Consider the following 24,285-nt stretch of genomic DNA (forward strand, 5'->3'; position numbering starts at 1 on the left):
GGTAAATACTAACAAACTAACAAATGTGTTTAAATTAACTCACTACTCAAAAGGTTAAAATAATAATACTTAAATTATGTTAAAACTTATTTAAAAATATTGATTATTATTAAACATTTTTTGCTATTGATTTTTCGTATATGCTAGGCAACATAGACTGGCATTAAAAAGGAAGAGTTTTGTGTATTTAAAACGACAGGTAGAAATTTCAAGTAATTAAGGAATACCTTGTATACGTTTAAAATAACATTAAAAACGATTTGAATATTAAAATATTACTTTACATAAATAATAAATATTTAATTTTGTAGAAACAGTTGTTCTTGCTTATTTATTATGTAAATAAAAAAATTATCCCAAATCTTAGCGTTTCTCAAATATTAAAAAGTGAATATAAGTATGTAATTATTATACGGTGTTTTTATAAATGTGTTATAATCAAAAATGAAATCTATGCGGCATTACTTTTTGAACGATCACAACACCTCCGCATATGAACTCCACCCATACGGTCGAGAGCAAAAAAAATAAGTTAACTCAATTATATATACGTCCCGCGACGCGTTTTTCCAACCGAGCCACTTAACGACTCACATCTCGCGTCTCATATTTAGCTTCGGAAAATCGAATACGAGAGAGCGAGACTACAACGATGCAGACGATTCTCTCCCATCCCGTGCGGCACCGCCCCTTTAACAATAAAGACTAGCATGGGCGGCCCCGAACCGACTCGGCCGTCACTCAGTTCACACCTTCGAGCCGAACGGACCGGAAACCGTCTCGCTCGGGCCAAGTCTTTTGAAAAACCTTTTCGGACCCCGAGTCATTCGAGCGCTGACCCTCGGCGAGGTAGCACTCAAGCGCGTCTTTCGAACGACGACCCGATCCGATCCGAACATCGCGATTCGCAAACAAAAACATAAACAAAACTCAGTGTTGCATTTAGACTATATTTTGACTCTGGACTCTGACTGGTGTGTGATGCTCTGCGAGGAGCGAAGGTGTTAAATACCGTCAGCAAGATATCGGAAGAACGGGATCAGGAAGCGGGTCAGGGAGGCGGGTGGATGTGTAGCGAAACGCTGCTGGGCTGGAGGGGCGGAGGCGCCGGGGCCCGCGGGTGGCGGCTGCCCGACAGCTCCGAAGGCTCGCCCTCGCCCCCGCCGCCCCCAGCGCTCCAGCATCACCCGCACTTAGGTCTCAACTTCCTCCCGCCGGGGCCCCCGTTGGCAGCCTTGCATTCCATGACAGAGATGAGGAATTCGAGCCCGCCTACCACCTCGCAACACCACGGAAATCCTGCTCCGAGTCCTAATAATCCTCACGGGATTGATACCATTTTATCGAGGCCGGCGCTGGGGACCCGGGGGCTGAGCCTCGCGGCGGCGGCTGCCAACGTCGCTCAATACTTCCAACATCAAGCCAAGCAGGGTCAGATGGACGCTTTGGCACAGAGGGGCCTGTACTGGCCGGGATTCCAAGGACTGCTCACAAACCCTCTGGCGTGGAGAGACCGACTAAGTTCAAGTAAGTCAATTATTTCACTAAAAAAACATGTCTAGAGTGCTTGCTGTCATTGCGGCCGTAAGACCGAGAGTAACCCATTTCTAAATTATATTATATTAGACCCTATAAAAAATTTGTATAATTTTAATACTAACAATACCATATTTACTACGACTACCTTCAGACCAATTTAAGTATTGACAAACAATGCTTTAGAGACAATAATTTAACTTTCAGTCGCTCTAGATCCATTGTTAATTAAGTAAATATATGTTTTAAACTTCAAATAAATAAAAATATTAACTTCCTTATTAACTAATACGTATTTATTTTGTTAAACCAGAAGATAGTTATAAACCATTAATCCGTATTTATATGCATTATTATTTTGTAATAAATTATTAAGAGAGAGGTAACGTAAAAATCTGAATTTGCTTATTCAAACTTATATTTTACTTTAGTAGTCTCGAACAATGTTGTCTGATATTTTTACTTTGTATTTATTAATAACGTTATTTAAATATCAATATATATATAAGTGATTGTATTAAATTATCAATCTTTAAAAATACTTTATTAGTAGTTTATATATGGAACAATTTTTAATGATTTAATTATTTAACTATTTTTTTTATAAAAAAACGATCGCATTATTTAATATGGTTCTTTGTATAAATTATTGTTTTAATCAATATTAAAATTAAAAATAGTTTTTCCTATTTTATATATTGGTATTTATATGTTGTGCAATAAATATTATGTAATAAGACAATAATATGATCGTTTCTTGATATTAGCTTACAATCCCGTGCTTGGTATTCATAATTTTACGTTACTCAGTTCTAGAAAATGCATTTTTTAAATGAACGATTAAATAATATTAAAAAACACTAAAAAAAGTGCAATGATACAATGTAATTGGCTCACTTAAACATATGTTCTATCAACATAATAATAGTTGTAAGATACTTTTACTATATATTTTTTATGAACATTATTAAAATATCAATTCAAATATAATAGTAATTATATTAAATTATCAACTCATAAAAATAAATATTTATAATATGTATTTTTATTTATAAATAGCTTACAATTTCACACTTTGTTTTAGTATTTTTGTGCTGTTCAGTTCTAGAATACCTTTATATTTTTTTAACGATATTCAAAAATACTTGAAATGGTCAAAAATACTCTATCAATAATAAAAATATATTCTAAAGTATTTTATCTAAATAATAATATCATACCGCATTATGAGATATTTTTACTATGTATTTATTAAAAACATTACTTTGAAATCTATATATATTAAACCATCTATACAATTTTTATAAATAATTTATCTTAAAATTGTACTTATGTAGCAATTTTTATTTAATTCTCGAAACAGAAAAAATGTGATGTAATAAGGAACATCAATTTTTTGTGATAAGATAAATTTCAATGTCTTCCTAATAATTGGTTTTTATACTAACTAAGAATAGTTATTAAAACGCTGAAGCGTTATTTAAAGTATTTCGTTTGTGTAAACGAGTGATTGACCTGTTTCACTTATATATTTATTACAAAGTCATGTTGCAATTTTATATGACTAGTAAAAAAAATATGAAGCATTAATAATATAAGATTGACTTTTATACATTTTCTATGTCTCTTTATTATTATATCGTAGCTTGAAAGTGAAATAATTAAATATTTGATTGATGTCATTTATAAAACTAAATATATATAGCTCTATACTATTAAATGATTTAAATCTCACTCTTATAAGCCATTTAAAATAGGCATATCTTGAATAAATTACAACTAATTGATTATAGCGAATTCAAAAGAAACTGCACGTTACCTATTCTAAACAATGTTACGACGTTATGTTTTTTATGGTGTAATCAATCGTTTCGCAATAGTCAACGACGTATATTCTAAGGTAAAATACTTTACATGGAAATTATCATGTTTATCAGTTTTACAAGTAGCGATGCGACGGCCGGAAAATTACCTCGTGCGTCCCGCTTCGTTATAACGGACAAGTGCTAAAATTTCTCGTCCTGTCTGTCTTCACATCCGTCGCCGATTAAAGGTCACTCCTCGTCCGAGAGGTACCGCCGGAGGTCCGAACGGTGTGAGGGTCGTCGGGAGGCGAGTGGGCGTTGGGTGGTTCAGTAATTGTGTCGACAGCTGGTCATGGCGTTATTAACTTGCCAAATCAAACAAAACACTCGCACAACGCACACGCACATGTATACAAACACACATACAAGTGCGATAAATTACGTGAATGCAATGATAAATGATTGGACTGTACCTGGTTATATGAATATACGCAGGTATTTCTAAATCGAGTCAACAAATCGTAGCATGTGATTGATTCATGATATACAATTAAAGCATATCACTATTACACTAACTTATGCCGTAACAGTTAACAGAAAATGTAGAAGATAATACATTACCTCGAAGAAGATCGTGAACAATTTAAAAATGAACTAGCCTTATATTTAACTGTACTGAAATTAGGAACATGTCTGAATACTGTTAACGATGATTACACCTCAAGTCGTACTATATTTGTATTTGAATATTTTAAATATTTCAAAGATGAACTTATAGATTTTAAAAATAATGATATAAGCAAGTGTCAATCGATTTATTTTAAAGTATATTTAATCACAAAGGCTTGTAAAGTTTTTGAATGATGGTAGATGAGTTTACCAGTAATAATAAAACAGCGTGAAAAATACATTTCCTTCTTATTCCAAGATCGTTTTTAATTTTTTTAAACAGTGTTGTTACTATCATAAATTATTATAATAATATATTTTAATTATATAAATATAATAATAAAATATTAAATTTTATTAAAATAAATACTTAAAAAAATTAATAAATCGTGAAATTCAAAGTAGTTTTTCAGCCCTCGTGCTTTCAGAAACTTTAAAAGATTTAAATTAATTTATTAAATTTAAGTTATTTTAAAAATATTTTTCTGTTGTTAGATAATTTACTACATGTCTTATATGTGTATAACATTTAAATTTGGGGTAAAATTGTGTAATATTTAGTTAGACTATTGTGTAAATAATAATTTATTTACAAAGGTTTAAGAATTTTTTTCAACCTTCATAAAGATTAAAGCTAAAAAAATGTTATAATAAAATCGAACCATAGTTATTTTAAATATATGTATCTACAATATTTCATTTCATAACGTAATTTAACCATAAATAGACGTTTCATATTATATTTATAGATCACATGGAATTAAGAATATAAGTTATACAATTTTTACTACTGCTATTTTTAAATAATGCTTAAATGGTAACTAAACTAAATAAAATAAAATATTATGTCATGTTTTAACATGATATTAAAATCAAAAATATAAGTAGATTTGTTTATTATTTTAATTGCTTTAATTTTTTTTATACAACACGATTTTAACTTACATTAATAATTACATGTATGCTATAAAAAGTCTAGAACCCTTATCTAAGAAAATCTGTATTGAAGTATGATGTTACGATTCATGATGTTAAAAAGTGAAAACTTATTAAGTCTGATAAAAACTATGAACGTAATATTATTGAGATATTACAAAAAAATATAAGTTTATTTCTTTATCAGTTTGTTTTAAAACGATTAACTTAAAAAACATGATTTTAAATTATATTCTTAATTCCATGTATGCTATAAAAAGTAATACAAGTCCAGAACTTTTTTCTAAGAAAACTCTTTATTGAATTATAATGTTATGATTTAATAAGTGTAATGTGAAAAACTAAAAGTCTAATTAAAATTTAACTAAATAAATTAAAATATTGTGAACCATGTTTTAATGTGACAAAATTTATATATAAAATTAAAAATATTAACCAAGAAAACTATTCATCAACAAAAAGTCATTATTTATTATTATACGATTTAATAAGTAAACAATTAATAAGTCTGATAATATATTTAAAGTAATATTAGATTTTTTTTATTAATTATGTAGTTCATTTTAAAATGCACTTATCAAAAAACATGATTTTGCCTTACATTCCCAATTCCATGCTTCCTACAAAAAATATTCCAAGACTAGAACTTTTCGCTAAGAAAACTCTACGAAATTATGATAATACGATTTAAGTAATATTCTGATAGGTCTGATAAAACTAAACTAAATAAATTAAAATAATATTATATATGCGATGTTTTAAAGTGATATTATTGAGATAATACAAATAAAAATATTATTTGCTCTGTTTATTAATTTTTTTGTTTTAAATTTTTTTTTAAAAAAACATGATTTTGACTTACATTCTTTATTCCATGTATGCCATAAAAAGTATTCCAAGTCTAGGACTTTTCGCTAAGAAAAACTCGTTATGATGTTAGGATTTAATAAGCATGATGTTAAAAAGGTAGTCTGATAAAAACTTAACTAAATAATTTTTTACCTTATAAGTCATATTTCAACGAGACGATAATAAGGTTTTATAATTGAAAATAATAATAAAAGTTTTGTTTATTTATTAGTTTATTTTAAATAGAACACGATTTCACGCATTCTAGAGAATTTATTCAAAATCAAAAATTTTTTGGCGATAGATCTTTGATAAAATAAATCGACATAACACTTGTAATAAGTATGATAAGCAACATACTTTTTTATATATAATAACATACATTATGATGGTTTTAAAAATAAAGTGGTAAATTAATTCAAAAAGGTGTGTTAATTAACTGATTTAGATCATTTTCTCTGCGGTTACAGAAAATAACCATATAGTTTAATGAATAAAAATGAACTAGCTATACAATCTTAAGGCAATTGATATATCAAATATATAAAGAAGACTAAAATTATTCAATATGTATAAAATTTATATATTATACCAAACAAAGCATTATTTCTATAAATTGAAGCATAATATATCCATTTATAAGTAGTGGAAAGGGTTGGCATGAATATGTAATATTTGATTCTCGGAAAATCATGTTAATTCATTACTATATTTGTAACATAGCGATTGATATCAATTAATGAAACAATACCCATTTATGTATAATTATCAGATACCATGTTCTCGTTAATATAACGAGATAACATATTATTGCATTTTTTATATAGATTATTGTGGAAATAATATCGCAGATTCAATTATAGACTTGCGTCACGTGTGATTGTATTGATTGAAAAATATTTGATTTCATCATAAGCCAACACCACCACTTAAACACCCCTGTCCAACGACATCTAATGAAATATATCACAGTTAATACAGCAAAGGTGATATGACCGGAACATTATTACGGCATATGGTCACGCCGGCCACTTTATTGGATTGTAGCGAAGACTGGCCGGAACAATCGGCGGTTTTGGACAAATCCACTGCTAGCAACGTGTCCAATATGGCACCAAATGAAAATCCAAACTATAAATAACATACATATTATATATAATAACAAATTTAATAATTAACATAAACAATAACATATGTATGATATTTTAATCCCGCGCGTTAATAACGGCGTTACTATGCTTCAGTATCGCTTTTTCGAGTGTCGATAGATTATGATATGGAATGATATATGTGATAAGTGTCATTTCGCCTTATGTCACTCGTTTGCTATAATGTCATTGTAACGCGTCGTTTTATAGATATAATATATTGTATGTGTATTAAAGCGCAAATATGTGATCCCTTATCTAAACAATTATTGTTCATTATATGTTCAGCAGGGACGGCTCGACTAGAGAGCTTTATAAATGCAAAAACCCTAATTAAAAATAAAATTTATTGAATTAATGTAATTTAATATTATATTTTTTAATTATCTTTAAAAAATTTCGGTAAAATTGATACCATTTTCCTCACATGCAATGCAAATCTTAAAAAAATGCAACATATAAAAGCGTGTTAAGAAAATTTTACTACACCATTGCCATTTGAAATAATTTTATCATTAAATTCCTTGCTTATGTGAATAAACTGATGAAAATTTGCATACAAAAAAAGCAATAAAAGAGAAAATAAAAAATCTAGAAAAAGCTGAAGATTATGGAGAAATCATTTTTTATCACGAGCCGCCACTGATCCGCAGATATATAAATATGCACAATCAATGCGTTTTGTAAAATTGAATTAATTTAACCAGATATTTCAAATATAAATTTATTATAATTATAAATATTTATTTCAACACGTTTATTGTATAAAAACATGTCTTATATTGACAGATAGTTACGCGCTAATTGTCATTATTAAAAATTAATATATAGGTATTGCGAATTAATATGTGGATATATAGCAATTAGGCCATATGGTGCTATATTGTTTGTCAGCTAGTTTACCAATAATTCAATAACAGATAAGGATAATGACGGGTCCTTGAGTGCAACACCTGAATGATTTACTCCGCGCGTAATGCTATTTAATTAGATGGAGCGTGCGTGGGATGCTCTACGTTTAATTATGCATTGTGTAAATCTTTCATCGTTGATAAAACTATTCATTATAAATAATTGGAATATAAAATCAAGCTATCGATCATTTAAATCTGCGAAAGCTCAACAAAAATGAATTCGTTATAAGTATGTGTTAAAAGAAGAGCAAAAGTGTCTCCATTTGGGAGACGTCTGGCTCCCGGTCTATCACCCCAGTCTGCTCTGGCGCAGAAGGGTCCACGGACGAGAGGGGACAGGGTGACCAAAAAAAATGTCGTCAGCTGGCGTGGCCAAGGGTTGTATGCGAATCAATTGCGATTAGAATGCGGTGACGGATGTGCCGCCGACGTAATGAGTGATGATACAAATTATTGTTTTTGGACCCTTCGTCTGACCCTTGATATTGCTAATTACACTACAATAATTTTGCTCTTTTTTCTTACACATATATAATAATTTGATTTGCAATTAACTCTTAACGTTGATTTCAGCTGTATCATTGTTTTTCAGATATAGTCAAAACTTTTACTTTGGAGACAAATCAAAAATACTTGATTATGTTAAGCTACGATTCTTAAAATATCATGAATATATAAAAAGTTGTATTTTGAATTTTTAAATAAAATATTAAATTTTAATATAAAAAAAATTGCTTATATTTTTAAAAATTTTTAATATTGTTTTAAAATAATATAAGCTATTTTATTTATTAAGAAAAATACATAATACTACATAAAATACTATGAATAGATAATTACTACATGTTTATAATATCAAATCATATATAAGATCAGCGCATAATTAAACTTATAATAGGCGGAAAATATTTTAATCCTTGCGAAATAATACATTTAGCTACGTGTCATAATTAGCTGTATAAATGCTGAAATAAACCATAATAAAGATTGCATCAGCTAATAAAAATAACCACAGCACACTTAGGTCTGCTAAAGTTGGATTTTATTAACAAAATAAAATCAAAATTTTTAGAATAATCATTTTAGTTATAAAAAAATAATTCACTTTCTACAGCGATTATATTTTGCATTTTTTAAATTGTATTTATAGTATATTATAAATATAAAAATTTGGCAATTAATATATTTCGTTTAAAACTCAAATCTGCGGTACTTAAATTTTATTTTAATATATTATTTATAGCTTAGAAACCAGACATCAATCTTATAAAGAAAACAGGACCGAAAAAGTCTGTTGAGTAACGAAATAAATCCAAAATAATAAGGTATAAATATGAAAATTTTATTAAGATAATAGCGATTTTTTAAACAATATCTCAAAACAATTTTATTCAATAAAAAATGATATTTAAAATCAGAATTGTTTGTTGCGTTAACATATAACTTTCTATCTATTTATGGTGGAAAAGTTGTAAACTGGTAAATTTATGATGTCTCAAACTTAAGTCGTAAACAATTAGTTTTTTTATATATTAAAATATATCCAAAATTTTAAGAATAATAACGGTATAAAAAACAATATATTTTTGTAGCGATTTTAATGTCATATTTATATTGTAGTGACCAAAAATCTGACTCGAAAAATCTGCTATAGGTAGATTTAAGACACTAAATAAAACCATAATAAAAAGATTTAAATAAAAATGTACTAAATACACAGAGTAAAAGTTAAAAAAATAAAGAATTTTTCTGATTTCTTTAATTTTATTTAAAATGTTTTTTTAAAAAATTATATGATGATCAAAAGCTTATAACTTAGCTTTAGATTATCATCTTATTCATTATGTCCTATCATAATATTTTATAATTATTCATAAAAAATTAAATAATATTTTTTTAATATTTTCTAATTCATTTTTTTGTAGCAATAATTATTTGAAACTTTTCTTCCTATTTATAGTTTAAAGTGGTAAGTCAGGTAGACTGTGTTGTACGAACTTTAATTTCATCAATATTTAATAATAACGTTATAAAAATATATTATATTTTTTTATAACGTTATTATTAATTATTAACTGTATTATATTTATATTAGTATTGAGACCAGAAATCAGACAAAAAAAGTTTTGTTGTAGTCAGTTTATATAAACTCAATACAACCAAAATGTACATATTTAAATTAAAATATACAAAATAAATAAGATAAATTTCATGTAAAAAAATAAAGATTTTACTTTAATTTCTTTTAAGCTATTTTAAATGTAATTTAAAAATTCAATTTTAATCAAGAGCTTAAAACACAGCTTTAGATTGTTCATAGAGAGCTTTAGAAAGATCATAGAATCTTACAATATTATATATAAAGGTATATAAATATTTTTTTTAATTTGTCAAAGCTAGAGTGTATATTAAAACGTATATTAAATATTAAAACAAATCTAATAAATTTAAACTTAATTATTTTTTTGTAATAAAATATAATCGATTTTTTATAAATAATGATTTTTGAAGCAATTTTATTCAAATTTTAATATTATTAAAAATAAGAACTCAAAGCCTTAAAGTATATCTAAGATATAATAATATACTAATTTTAGTCGGCTGCAGTTAGTGTTGAACTACAAAATAAAAACCAAACAACACCAATAAGAATTTTATAAAAAAATTTTAAAAAGATTTTCGATTTTTTATAATTTTATGTACTGTATATTGAGTCTAGAACTCAGCTGTAAATTTATGCTATATTAGAATAAGGATCGCGGTAGTATGTTTTTGATAATAAAAATATCTAAATTACAAGCCTAATTATATTGTAATAAAATAATAGATTTATTGTAGCGATTTTATTATGAGCCTTTTTCGTTTCATTTAAACTAAAGAAAATATTTACTGTATTGCGTTTCTGTGTTTTACCATCTTTACAAAAATAATTTAAAAATATAAAATCAAGGATATTTTAAATACTGCGGGAAAAAGATTTTGAGAAAAAAAGTTATATTATTTTTGTATCAAGTGTTAATAATGAAAAATCCAATGCCTAAAAAATGTGCAATATTATTTATAAATCTGTCTATATTTGATTCCTTAATCGCGTCATTGAATGACTAATTTTATTCGACTCATTTATTCCGAGAAAAGAACAAGCTATATAATTTTTAGCTTTATAAATGAGTAATACATATATAAAGAAATAATATAATAAATCATCTACAATATTGAAGAAATATTTTTTTAATATAGCTAAGATATATTATAATTATCGTTTTTTTAAAGAAATTTATAATCTTGTAATCGATATTAAATTATTTAATATTAATAGTAAGTGCAAACAATATTAAGCAATTAAACGCAAATTTAATTGAGATTTTGAAAATAATATTTTCAAACTATTTTATTTTGACCCTGATATGTGAGGTCAGACAAAACCATCGCTCGATTGGTCCGAATTGAGGCGGAACATTTGATAGGTCGGTTCCAGCGAACCGTTGACGTATGGAAAATGGGGTAGGTAATTTGACGTCGTTTTCCTTATTCAGCTCACGGTGGTTGTGCCTCCTCACGGTGGATGTTCCTTCTTCCCCTTGAATCCCTACACGTGTACGAACCACCTACGTACACCCACACGACACACTATTTACGCTCAATGTTTACATATGTAAGCCATCCTCCATCTGAGCGCGCAGATTCTCAAACCCACATTTTTTGAGACTACCTATACTTTTTACATTTTATATACGAATAACTATATTTTTAGTTTATTTATTGTATAATATATAAACAGTAGCGGAACACACGATTTTATGCTTTACTAAAAAAATACATATAAATAGTGAACATTAGCGTTTAATGATGGGCATAGTTCTATTCCTGATTAACGCTTATAAAGCCTTTCTGATAATATTAAGCTTACTCGTAATAGAGCAAGAAGTCTGCGGATAGTTGCAATAATTAAATATGAAAAATCCGTGTGAAAAATAAATAATATATTTTTAAAATCATTACCCAACATCATTTTTACATGATAGTAGTTACCATAAATGTTTGAGGATGTTAGTTCGCGTAGGTGGTTGGGTCTACGCCGCTACGCCGTAGGCCATGCGGGTACATGAAGCCGTAGACAGGTGTAGGCTTTGTGCGTTACGTGATAATGTTCCCTGTCTATTCGGCGGCGCGATAATCTCATCGGCCATTAAATACGCCGCTTATTTCAATATTATGGCATATCAAATACGCCATTTTGTATGCATTACCTATTACTATTTTACAAAACGATATGTTATATTATGCAACACTACATTGAATCGAGAATTGAATAATATAGAGATATGTTAATATAATTATTTGTGATTAGTCAATACGATCTTTAGAAATCATTTATAGCTTTGAAATTTAATTATCTGGTTGAATAGCATACTAATAAATTTTTCACAGCTTTAAACTATACCTATATATTGTCAAATATGGGAGTTGAATGTGGTATGAATTGGGGTTAAAAAGTATATAAAAAAGACTTGCTAAACTGGCAATTTGTTGAGCGTGTATGACATATTAACTAGGATTTAATTATTATTTAATAATACAAAATAATATTTTTTGCCATATAATTTATATAAAATTATGTATTTAATAACTTTTGTATTGTATTTAATGTCAATTCATATAAGAACTAAAATGTATTCGATTGAAATAACATTTAAGAGTTTAGTTTTAAAAGTCAAAGAATTTTAATAAGAATGATTAAAAAAATCTGTACTGAATGTGAATTAGTTAAAAGTATTATATTATGATTCAGGCTAGAAGTTTTCGGTGAGTTTCCAAAAACATGGTATGGACTATTTTATTTCTGTAACATTTTAATTCAATATATTTATAGTACTTTTATAACGTACGAATTTCATGTTTATGAGACATTATGCTTAACGCGATCAAAACAAAGGGCAATTAATTTGATCGGTTTAGTGTTGTTGTAAATCTAGTATAGATTTTGATAATTGTTATGGAGGAAAATGGCCTGTCTGGCAATAAACATTGACCTTCTTCAGGGTGTGTTTTCGGGGGTGTACGCAGGGGCGTCGCCGGCGTCGGAAGCAGTTTCGGTGGCCGAAACGCTTTAACGGCCCGTTTACGACTTACAGTATGTTACGACTAACGAAAGTGGCGGCCGTTAAATCAATTAGGGAGTGCACGTTATTGTGCCTCTATCTCTCGGTTATGTCTCAATGCTGCGAGTGCCTGTGTCAATGTTTGCCACCCCTGTCCGAGCGCCGGCCCTATGGAATAATTGCTTTAATTAAGCATTTAATACCTACGCCGTTATCGTATAATTCGTAGCGAATAATATAATTCATTATGAGAGGGTCTCGATTATGGCGTCTTGTTACTGCCCTAACGCAAATAAAAAATAATTGCTTGTTTTTAAAGAGGAAGGATTTTTAATTATCACATTTTGATTAACTATATATTTTCATTAAGTTAATGTTTTAATTGCAAGAAATAAATAAATAATTTGTCGATGTGTCTATGAATCACATACATACATACTATAATTCCTGTAGCAAACAAATATAATAATTTATTTATTTTTTTGTATTCTTTATATAAAAAATATTAATCGTACTTTCCAAAAAAGACGACATGAACAGTGCAGAGTACTTTTCATTATGCAGTTATATTTGAAAGTCTAATAAGACACTATAATGTATATCTAATTATATCTGCATTTTCGCAGAGAATGTGGTAATGTCAACTGAGAAAAAAAAAATATAAATGTATTTAAATACAACTAATTTTTTGATATTACTCACATGGTCACGAGATAAAATAGCAATTAAAGCCGCATGCTTTTTGTTATTAACATAGCTTTTTTTCAAAAAAGTTTTTTAAGTGAATTAACTTACTGTTCTTATTTTTAAATAGTCACAATTTTGGTTTAATTTTAAATGCTGTAATTGTTTAAAACTGTCAATTCATTATTTGATACACAGTTTTGAGATTTACGTTCAGTTGATTTAAATGAGCAGTGATATCTGCTAAAAAATTAAGATTAAAGTGACGGTTTTTCTTTTTAATTCATAGTGTACATAGTGTCTCTGTAACTAGTTTTTAGAGTATTCAGAAACTTCAAAGTAACTTTTTTGATGTAAAATACAGTGATACTACATGAAATGTAAATTACAATTTAGTTTCACTAGTCTTTCCTTTATCCAACAATCAATGACTACATAAAACATGTAACGATTAAGCAAAATTTAAAGATGTTGCTTTTATTACTTCACAAAAATTTGTTTAAAAAAACATCCCCTTTTACTGAAACTGGGAAAGTCAGTTTTTCGGTAATATTAACTTTGTTATATATTCTTTGAAAGAATTAGTATTTGAAATATTAATACTTTTATCCAAAACTATGGAATAAGACCTAAGAATATCTGTATTTTTTTTCTAAAAATGCTTTAATAAATTCATAGATAGTAAACTGATTTGCTTTGCTTAGAAATTTAATTTGCCACATAAGATAATTATAATTAATTCAGTCAATTTTTTAAATAGTGTTTTTTTAAAGAAAATTAAAAGTTTTTTGCAAAGCAGTCATAAAACTTTATATTTTTATCAACATTTTTTTCATAAAAAACTCTATTTTAAGATATTTTACTAATTTCATTCAGAGATAACGTAAGATAAAAAACATATAAAAATTATTAATAATCTAAATTTTAATTATACACTAATCACTAATTTCTAAACACTATGGTCCATATGAGATTTGAACCCAGATCTTTCAGGTAAACGCCACCGAATCGTGTGAGTAGATACATACATAAATAATATATGTGTACACACAAAATTTTACCTTTATCATCGTAGCAGTAAATTATAAAATAAAATAGTAATTAATATAAACAGAAATGAATAATTTTTAAACCATAAATACTACCCTAGAGAAAATTAGAGAGTTTTAATTTGAGAAAATGCATTGTATGTAGTTTTAATTTTTAAGTTAATATAAAAATATCCAAACTCACTTATTCCATATCTAAAAATGATATTGGATCTCACAAATGAAAAATAAATAGCTAAAAAAACTATGCATATTGTTGTAAAATAAACGGATAATATTTTTAAGTATTATTTCATTATTTAGAAAAGCTAAATATTCAAGAAGTTGTCACATATGTATAACAGTGGAAAAGTGTTCAATAGTGAAATTAGAGCCTCATGATTAAATAAGGAAAACCAGCATTAACCAATTTAAGTTAAAGGTACAACACTACTAAAATTTAGAAGCACTTCATATTTTTGCTACTTTCATTGTTTTCTACTTCTCATCCACCATTATTATTATTATTATCCACCTCCGCAAGGGTTAAAGACCTGAAATTGCCCATGTACGAAGCAAGTGTCCAACTTTTATTGGTCATTCGATAATAATATAAAACGGTGACTCCTCCCTTGAGTCGTTTCGAGGGGTGGCGCCACCCCCTCGCCGCCGTCACACCCCTGCTAATTGCGGAGACCACTTATTTTGCTAATTTAAAACGTTAAAGGGACGCGGGTCGCGCCAGGAGACTATTAAATGTCCAAAGAATGTTTTTGTTTTATAATTTAGCCTGTTAATCCTACAAATTGGACATTGTCCCGGGCAGAAGTGGGCTTGGGGGGAACGGCTAAAGGCATAGAGTGCATTTTATAACTTCCAAGGTATTACCCAAAGTGATTTATTGAAGCACACGGCCACGTATTAAGAGGATATTTAAGCGGCAATGCCCAGCTTTATTACCGCGATCTCTTAAATTGCATTAGAATGTATTAAATTTCTGCATTTTACTAATTAATATCATAGTGTTTTTAATATTTTTTATTAATAACATACATATAAATTAATAAAAGTTGTTGAATGTATAACGAAAAAAATTCTAGAGCAATAAAAAACTATGTTAGATTGTATAATTGACAGTTAAATTTAATTTAATATTGTAATAGTAAGTGTGACTGAGACTGAAAAACAACTTTCCGTCTTTGAACTTTTCATATAAATACTAAAAAATAATTTTAATTGTTTAATTATGATTGATTATGATGATGATACTTTGTTCGCGTGTTTATAAATAGTTTGCATATTTTGCTTAATAGGCAATTTAACCAATTTGGCTTAACAACATATATATTGAGTGTTTTCATAAAGTCTCAAATTGTTTCGAGCTCGATTCTCAGTTAGCATTATTACTGTAACTTAAAACGCACATTAACCTTGTCGAGTTTTCCGGATACACCCAACGATAATAATTAAATTATTCATCCCCGGGTGCACGAGTGAATCTCCATCCAGTAATGAAACGAACTTTCTAATGGAATGCTATGAAATTTTCGGTACACGACTACTAGTAATTATATCTGCGGTGCTTCTGGCGACTACAACTACTACTACTACTAGTACCGCACGCTACGAGGACTACAAAGCTGTAACTAAAACTTTTATATGCTGTTGCACCATTATGCTATTATGGTAGGTGTTCGTTCACTAGAGTTTCGGAGACACTCTGCCATTATATGTACGCCGAGACGCAATAATATCCTACTATTCATACGACTACAATGTCACCGTCTCTTACTACACGTCGTAATAAAATGTTATATGTGCTAGTTATAAATTGTGAAATGATTTATGGATGCGTTTTTAATTAAAATTCACTGCGAAAACAACGATTAAAGTAGAATGTTAAGCGTTTGCTACTACGTATTTTTTTTCACTAAGAAAATGCTTATAATTTTAATTTAATAATAATATTTACTTTGAATCTTTAATAATGTAATTTTATATAGCAATACAATTTATTGCATTATAAACTTCTCACATCAATCAGTGCATAATTTATCAATTTAAGTCAATTTATTTTATCCATTTTTCATTAAAAAAATTTTAACTCCCTTGCGATATTTATTCGCGAGATTAGGAACAGCAAAGAAAAAATAATCCGTAATAATCGATCATGATTAGAGTTATAACTATATAGAAATTACTAATTTGATCTCTTAGATGATAAAATTAAAATAGAACATCGACTTCATATAGGATTTGAATTCATCCTTTAGGTATATACTGAATTTCATGATTTTTTGAGGTTAAAACCATTTTAATTTTTTGTAAATAAAATTATGTACATTATCAAAATACAGACTATCTACACCCTGATCAATATATTTTACCAATTCCTCATTTAATCATTTAAAACTTTAACACGATATTCATCTGTAAGATTAAAATAAACTAATTCTGACCTCTCAGATATGATAGATTTGAACGACGTCACATTTGATACCTGGCAAAAATATTTAAATAATTAGACAGATTTTTGGATATGTTTTTTTAAACTACTTTTTTTACTATTAATTATTTCGCTATTTAAAGACCCATATAATCAAATATTTTAAAATTTAACTTATAATTTCGATACAAATTTTGCTGTGTATATTATTTTTTTATATATTACATATAGTTCTGCCGAAAAATAAAAATTATAATGCACTGAATATGAAACTCATAATTTCAAATAAGTTTACTGAAAATGGACATATCTATCAGATCTTAGACTGAAATTTTTATTCATAAATATAGGAGTCATAAATTAACTTGCTGTATAATGTAAATAATGCTTAGATGTAATTAACAAAAAGTGCGTAAAACAGCTGTTTAAATTAATTTAGTTTGGTTCAACCATTGTGACATTGAAAGACAAGAAAAGTCCAGTTTTATAGCTGTAGATGTTTTATTGTTTCTGATTTATGACTTTCTTTTCAATAAAAACTTTTTGCATTACGGCAACTCAAACTTTACTAATTTTGAGTTATGATAAGTATTTTGAATGAGATTTTTTTATTTAGTACTAAAATTATAAAAAAAATAATTACAGCAATTGATTTTAATATGGTTTAAAATTATTTAATACCATAACATTTTATCGATACAGCGATACAATAAATTAATTAATTTAATAATGCCAATATTACACATAGCTATTATAATTTAAATTTATCTCCATGAATAAGACAAACATCATCATTCGCTCAGGCGTGTAAATAAATGTAACCTTAACACCGATACCAATTCACATACTGTATCATACACACACTTAGACATGGAACGCGCGAGGGAAAACCGCCGCCCCACCGGTAGCCATTTTGCACAAGCCGTTTTACGCGGTGTTACCATATTAAAATACATCGTGTTTCGCTTACTTTTATGAGAGATATCTTTGTTTTGCAACAACAAACCGGAACCGGATCTGGCCTACATACAAAACACCTCCCCGGTACCGTGATGGGGGGCGGTGGTTCGAGTAGGGCGTGCGTGGTAGTAAACATTCAGAAATCCCCCGTTTCCACTAAGCCACGAGATAAACTTTCCCGGTATCATATAAACTGAATCATTACACTCATTTGTACGGCTTTATACGTTTTGTTTAATTAACGCTTAGCTACAGTCGGATTTCGCGTGCATTTTAATTATAAATACATACGGGGAAAATTTAAATCGTGTGTATGTATTACGTTTGTGTATTATATACATATATAAATATGAGAGTTTATGCATTAGACATAATTATGTATTTATGCATAAATTATTAGCTCGTGGATGTGATAAAGCAATAACTATTTTTAATGAACGAGTGGCTGATTTACAAAATATAGTTAACACAACTAGGCTAGATTTATATTTATTTAAATGTAAAATAATTGCCAGTGTTATATGAATTCATAAATTACAAGAGTATGTTCACCTTTATGTTTAGATTGCTTACAAAATATGCAGGAATAGGTATTTTGTATAAAATATTATACATACACTTTGCGAGAAAGTATGATAAAACAGAACTGATAAAAATAGTGATCCTACATATATGTTTTATGTAACGGATATTTTTTCATAATTTCTATTATATTTTCCAATAGATCGTAACAATGACATTAAGTAAATATCATATGTTTCTTACGTAACGTAAGAAACATTTAATATAATATTTACCAAATGTCATTGTAATTTGTTTTATAATTCATCAATATAATTTTCACAAAGCTGCATGTTGAATGAAATATTTACTTATTTTTAGTTCAGCAAGTTATTATTAAGAAATATTAAACATTAAATAAATGTAATATTGTAAAAAATCAAAATATTAGTATTCCTTATATATTTGAAATTTACTTATAAGCTGAACTATCTCATTATTAGGAAATTTTATATCTTATATCTACTACCTAGCTCAATTTTTATAAAACATTGATTTTTTTATTTTTAATATAAATGCTTATTTAAAAATACATACATTAGTGTACACCTACTTTTTAGTTTACATTACAAGATAAAAATGTAAAATAAAAATAATTAAAAAAAATATAAGAAAGTCATTAAGACCATTAATAAATGTATAAGCTACAAAAAAATATACCTATAAAGCAAGATGTGTGTAGGAATTTAAAATATTTAAACTTAAGAGTGGGTTATATTTTTATAATATTTTTCGGTATGATTATGGAAATATTCTGTAATTATTGATATTTTAAATTCACTAAAAAGTTTTTTATGATTAGTATAAAAATATGTGGTATATACATAGTCATTTTGAATGACTTTGAGTAAAGAAAAAATATAAATAACTAGTGTTACTCCACACCGAGCAAACGTATGTTATTTCTGGTCTTATTAGTTGTTTATTGCATGATTTTTTTTTAAATACAAGGGCTTTTAAATACATAAAGCATTTGCATAAACAAGCATACAATAATAAGTGCTTAATAAGTAGTGAAAAATCAGATTAAATTCAGAGTCTATCAGTGACATAAATTTCATTAACTATAGACTATTATTACAGCTTATACTATGCACAGCTTAGTTCGATTTTATTTAAATTATTTATCACAATATTTAAATGTGAGGTTAGGAAAATTTTGGGAAATATTATCTGTATATCATTAGAATTATAATTATATAATAATCACTAATTTCGATCTCTCAGTTACTATAGAAATTATAAAACATTAGCGTCCACATGTGATTTAAGCTCAGATCTTTTAGGTATTAGTCACTGATACATATACCAAAGGTCTAAATGTTCCTTAGTATGCTGTTGTTGCTGTAAAAAGCAGTTTTTAAATAAGAAGCTTGCTTATAAAAACTTTATATGCTATATATAAATATTAATTCACCCTTTTTTCACAGAAAATTATTCAACATTAAAAAAACTTGGCAAACTCCGATGTCGTAATATATTCAAAACATTTTTTTATCGCCTTTTCGTCTCCCAATAATAATATTATTCGTATGATATGTAATTAGGTTATGCCATCAATCGGAGAATATACGCGATAAAAGATTATTATGTTCGGTTAGAGAATAAAAATATGATAATACGCCGACATATCCAGTGAATATTAAATCTGCCCGGCTATCTCTTGGTTTCGCGTTTAAAACAACGCGAAAAGATACGCCCCGGATGAAACAGGAGGCATTATTATATTATGGCCTCCATTGGTCGGGATTTAATTTTGTAGCGAGCACATTAAGTTAAGCAGAAACGTATTGCCCGTTGAACGGGGGGTGAGATTCACCCCAGCGGCAGCGAAATGCGGAGATGGGAGTCGCGGCGGGGTTTTTGCGGCCAGGGTGAAAATTGAGCCTCGCTCTCCGTATGGGCCGTATAATGGTTAAAGTGTTAAATCATAATAAAATGTTAAACGCGTATAAACTTTGGGGCCCTCGCGGGGACCCTGCCAGTCGTTAAAACTTGCCTTACCTTCCTGTCCTGTGCGAGATTGGATTGATGCCTTTTCTTCTTCTTCTCATACTGCTTCTTTGGCGTAAAATATTCTACAGATTTTTATTGTGCATCTTCAGGATAATGAATAAATTATATTTTATATTGTTGTGAGAAAAGTGACACAGAACAATAATGGTAATTGATTTAACAACAATATGTATCAGATTAAAAAGACCAACTTTTTTACGCACTGTGCTGTAAAGGGACATATTATCTTTATACTATTTCTGATTAATTATTGATTAAATATATAATTTAAATAATGCGATTATCAAGAAAAATTAAATAAAGCATAATTTTGCATATTTAAATTTTAAGAAGACCGTATTTAAGAAGAGAAAAGTGAGACTATATTGTTGTCATAGAGTCACATTGATATGTATACATATGTATATTGTACATCGACATATTTTTTCACAGATTTATGAAATACTACCGTATCTGAAAAATTCACTACAAACAGCTATAAATAGCGGTAAAATAAAATCGATTTAAATACAAACGCCAGCTATTTTAAAAACAAATGTTTTGAATGAAAAAGATACAAAATATCATATTTTCCAAAGTAGTATTACCAGTGTTTAAAAAAAGCTTTTTAGCGTTATAAGAATGCACAGATATTGCTAGAAAACTTGCAACTGAATTAAAGTTAATTGTTAACAGATAATCAAATAACATTATTTAATTTTTAATTTTTTAGTGGATGTCTTATAGAAAATTCAGAATTCATTTTATTTTTTTGGTTATCTCAAGATGCATAGTGATTAATATTTTATGCTTTTTTAAAGCATTGCCTAAATTGATATTTTTTATATAATTATTAATACACATGCAATGTTTTTTAATTATTAAACATATTATAAAAACACTATTTTTTATTAAAATATTTAGTAGACTTATCAAATACAGCAAAAATTAATATTTTTGTCCAAACTTTTTAAAGCATTCACTAGCACAATAGAATAATGATATAGTCAATGACTAATACCTAAATTAAGTTTTCCTAGATTTTTCTTATTTCACGGTTGAATACGAAGATGAATAATTTAAATCAAGCTAGGTCCTATATATTTGGTATGAAACATCTCAATTAATGAGTTACTTCAGCTCATAGAAAATAAAATATTTGTGTAAATACAAATTAAAAGCTCTACAAATTTTAAATGTTGAGATTGAATTTGTGGATTATAGTATCAGTATAAAAATTGTCATTTAACAAACTCAAAAATTGTGTACGTTATCCACAAAATATTTTAATTATAATTTTTATTTATTAACTTTTACTTTTCTAGTTCTAATATTTATATACAAACAAATATTTATATACAAACATATCCCTTGATTTATGCGGTAGATACGTTCTAGAAAATATCGCGTAAACAAGACAACTTAAATTTGTGAATTATAGTATCATCTTAGTTAATTTGTAATATCATCTTAGTTAATTATATATGCAATCTTTTGTGTGTATTAAATACATATATTTTTAATTGTAATCTCGCTAAAGATATAAAACGTTTTAAGAAAATTAACTAACAGAATAAAACAACTCTAACTCAATAACAGCGTTTCTATATCTCGATCGAAACGATGCACCAACTTCCGTTCGCTTTTACCGCAAAACGGACAAACACGCGAGTAAATTCAATATAATAATACTAATAAAAATTGCAAATATACTACATAAGATATAAGCGTTGATAAAATTCAACAGAACGTAATCCTGTCGTAAAACCGAGCGAATACAATCGAATCCGTGTAATAGTTTCGAGTGCTCGGGCACGCTTTTTATTATCGGTATGCGAATATTCGCCGATGCGGTCTCACCGTTAAAGTGGGTGGATGGGGTGGCGCGCGCCACGGTTTGACCACCGCCGGCAGGGCAACATTGTCACGGGCATTATTTGCCGCAATAAACCCCCTTTTGTCCGACTGCATTGTCGGTCTTCACTTTATTCGACTTACGGGGACTACATTGTGTCCATTGATGTCGATCCAAATTTGCTATGTGTGCCGAGTGTTAAAAATTGCATGAAATTGAGTGGAGGGAAATTGAGGTATGGAATTAAAATTAACGTGAAAGTAACATAAGTCAAAATATAATATATTTATATTCTTACTTTTATGTGATAAAAAAAATGGAAAATAATTATTAGTTATTATTGACTATAATATGATGGATATCATCCTTTTCAAAGTATTCTTAATTACGATTAAAAACGTCGATAAACCCTTTCACCGCCGCTGATATTTTTACGCGTCATTTCAAAATTTATTAATATGTGAGGAGGCACCTATTCATGCCATATTTAAAAAAATATTATGGTTCAATAAATTCAAGTGATTTACAGCCTTAAATTATACTAAATAACCACATTATTAGGCTTTTGCACTTTTAGGTGCCTAATGAATACTGGCCATCCGCGATGAAAGGGTTGATTACTTGACTCACGATATGCGCGTTATAATAATAAATATAAACAGGGTCGTGTACTCTTAAAAATAAAAATCCGGCTGACAATTCTTTATAGAAAATATCTAAATTGTTTAAAAATAAAAAGCTTCAATATTCCACCATTTAAAACTAAAAATGACATTAATTTAGAAAAGTGTGAGAAGCTAGATAACGCATTTTTGATAACCTATACATTGACACAAAAAACACCAACAAAATATTACAAAATAAATAATCCTTTTATGTTGATAGATTAGATACAATCCCTATCTAAAATATTTAATGCATGCTTATTATCTGGATATTTCTCTACCCTTAGGAAAACAGTTAAAATTAATCAAATTATAAAAACATTGGGAAAAGATTCTTTGATCAATATATGTTTCCATTAGTTTGCTTAGTAAATTATTTTTAAAAAATCTGATCGCGCCTAAAAAAATAAATTTACAGTTTGATTATTGCAAAAAAACATGCAAGGACTCCCGAAAAAAAAAACAGGAATAATAATGCTAGATATAATAATATCATTCGACGCCGTTTGGTATGAAATTATCTAAATATAAAGCTCCTGATTATATTATACACAAAATATGCGCATAGCTAAAATGTCAAAAGCTATAATAATTCGCTAAATAATGAATTCCGAAACTATGTAAAATGTAAGTCCCACAGGATAGTTTTTTCGGTCATTTCTCCTCATTATATTTATAATGAAATTCCTATTTGAAAAAAAGACTGACTTATACATATGCTGATGACACAGCCGTCATTACTAGTCTTAAACGAATTGCAATTAAACTGCAATTGTCTCTACAAAACTTAAATCAATATTTTATTTAATGGAAAATTCAAATAAGCCAAGAAATAATTGAATCAATATTTTTATCCACATATCTTTAGAGTTTCTAAATCTTTGGGGTGAGTCTCTTTTTTATCATTTAATAAGTGGAGATTAAAAATGGGTACTGTACGACAATAATCGTCATAGAAGGCAGTGTTTATCTAAGGGTCAAGTAGCAAAACCTACTTCGAAGCCCAGATTAACTAAAAAACAAATATTTTGTTTGTATAGTGGGATTGCAAAGCGATTTTGAATTACGAAACTCTTAAACATAGCCAAAAAATAGCAGCAAGCTTTTACTGTGATCAACTGGATTGTTGTGC

General features: G+C 28.1%; 1 protein-coding gene across 2 annotated transcripts in view; it reads left to right on the top strand.

Annotated features, from left to right (window-relative positions):
* The first annotated feature begins 770 nt into the window (after positions 1-770).
* Positions 771-24,285, top strand: part of HGTX (HGTX homeodomain transcription factor) — a 90,563-nt gene continuing 67,048 nt past the window's right edge. For both annotated transcript variants that reach the window (XM_088182420.1, XM_088182421.1), the window contains exon 1: positions 771-1,527. In XM_088182420.1, coding sequence (XP_088038546.1) covers positions 1,068-1,527 — 460 coding nt within the window. In that variant the 5' untranslated portion in view covers positions 771-1,067. The remainder of the gene's footprint in view (positions 1,528-24,285) is intronic.

The sequence above is a fragment of the Plectrocnemia conspersa genome, unplaced genomic scaffold, assembly GCF_051122295.1.
Source record: "Plectrocnemia conspersa isolate PC_06_02 unplaced genomic scaffold, ASM5112229v1 ptg000003l, whole genome shotgun sequence".
Taxonomy (NCBI): Eukaryota; Metazoa; Arthropoda; class Insecta; order Trichoptera; family Polycentropodidae; genus Plectrocnemia; species Plectrocnemia conspersa.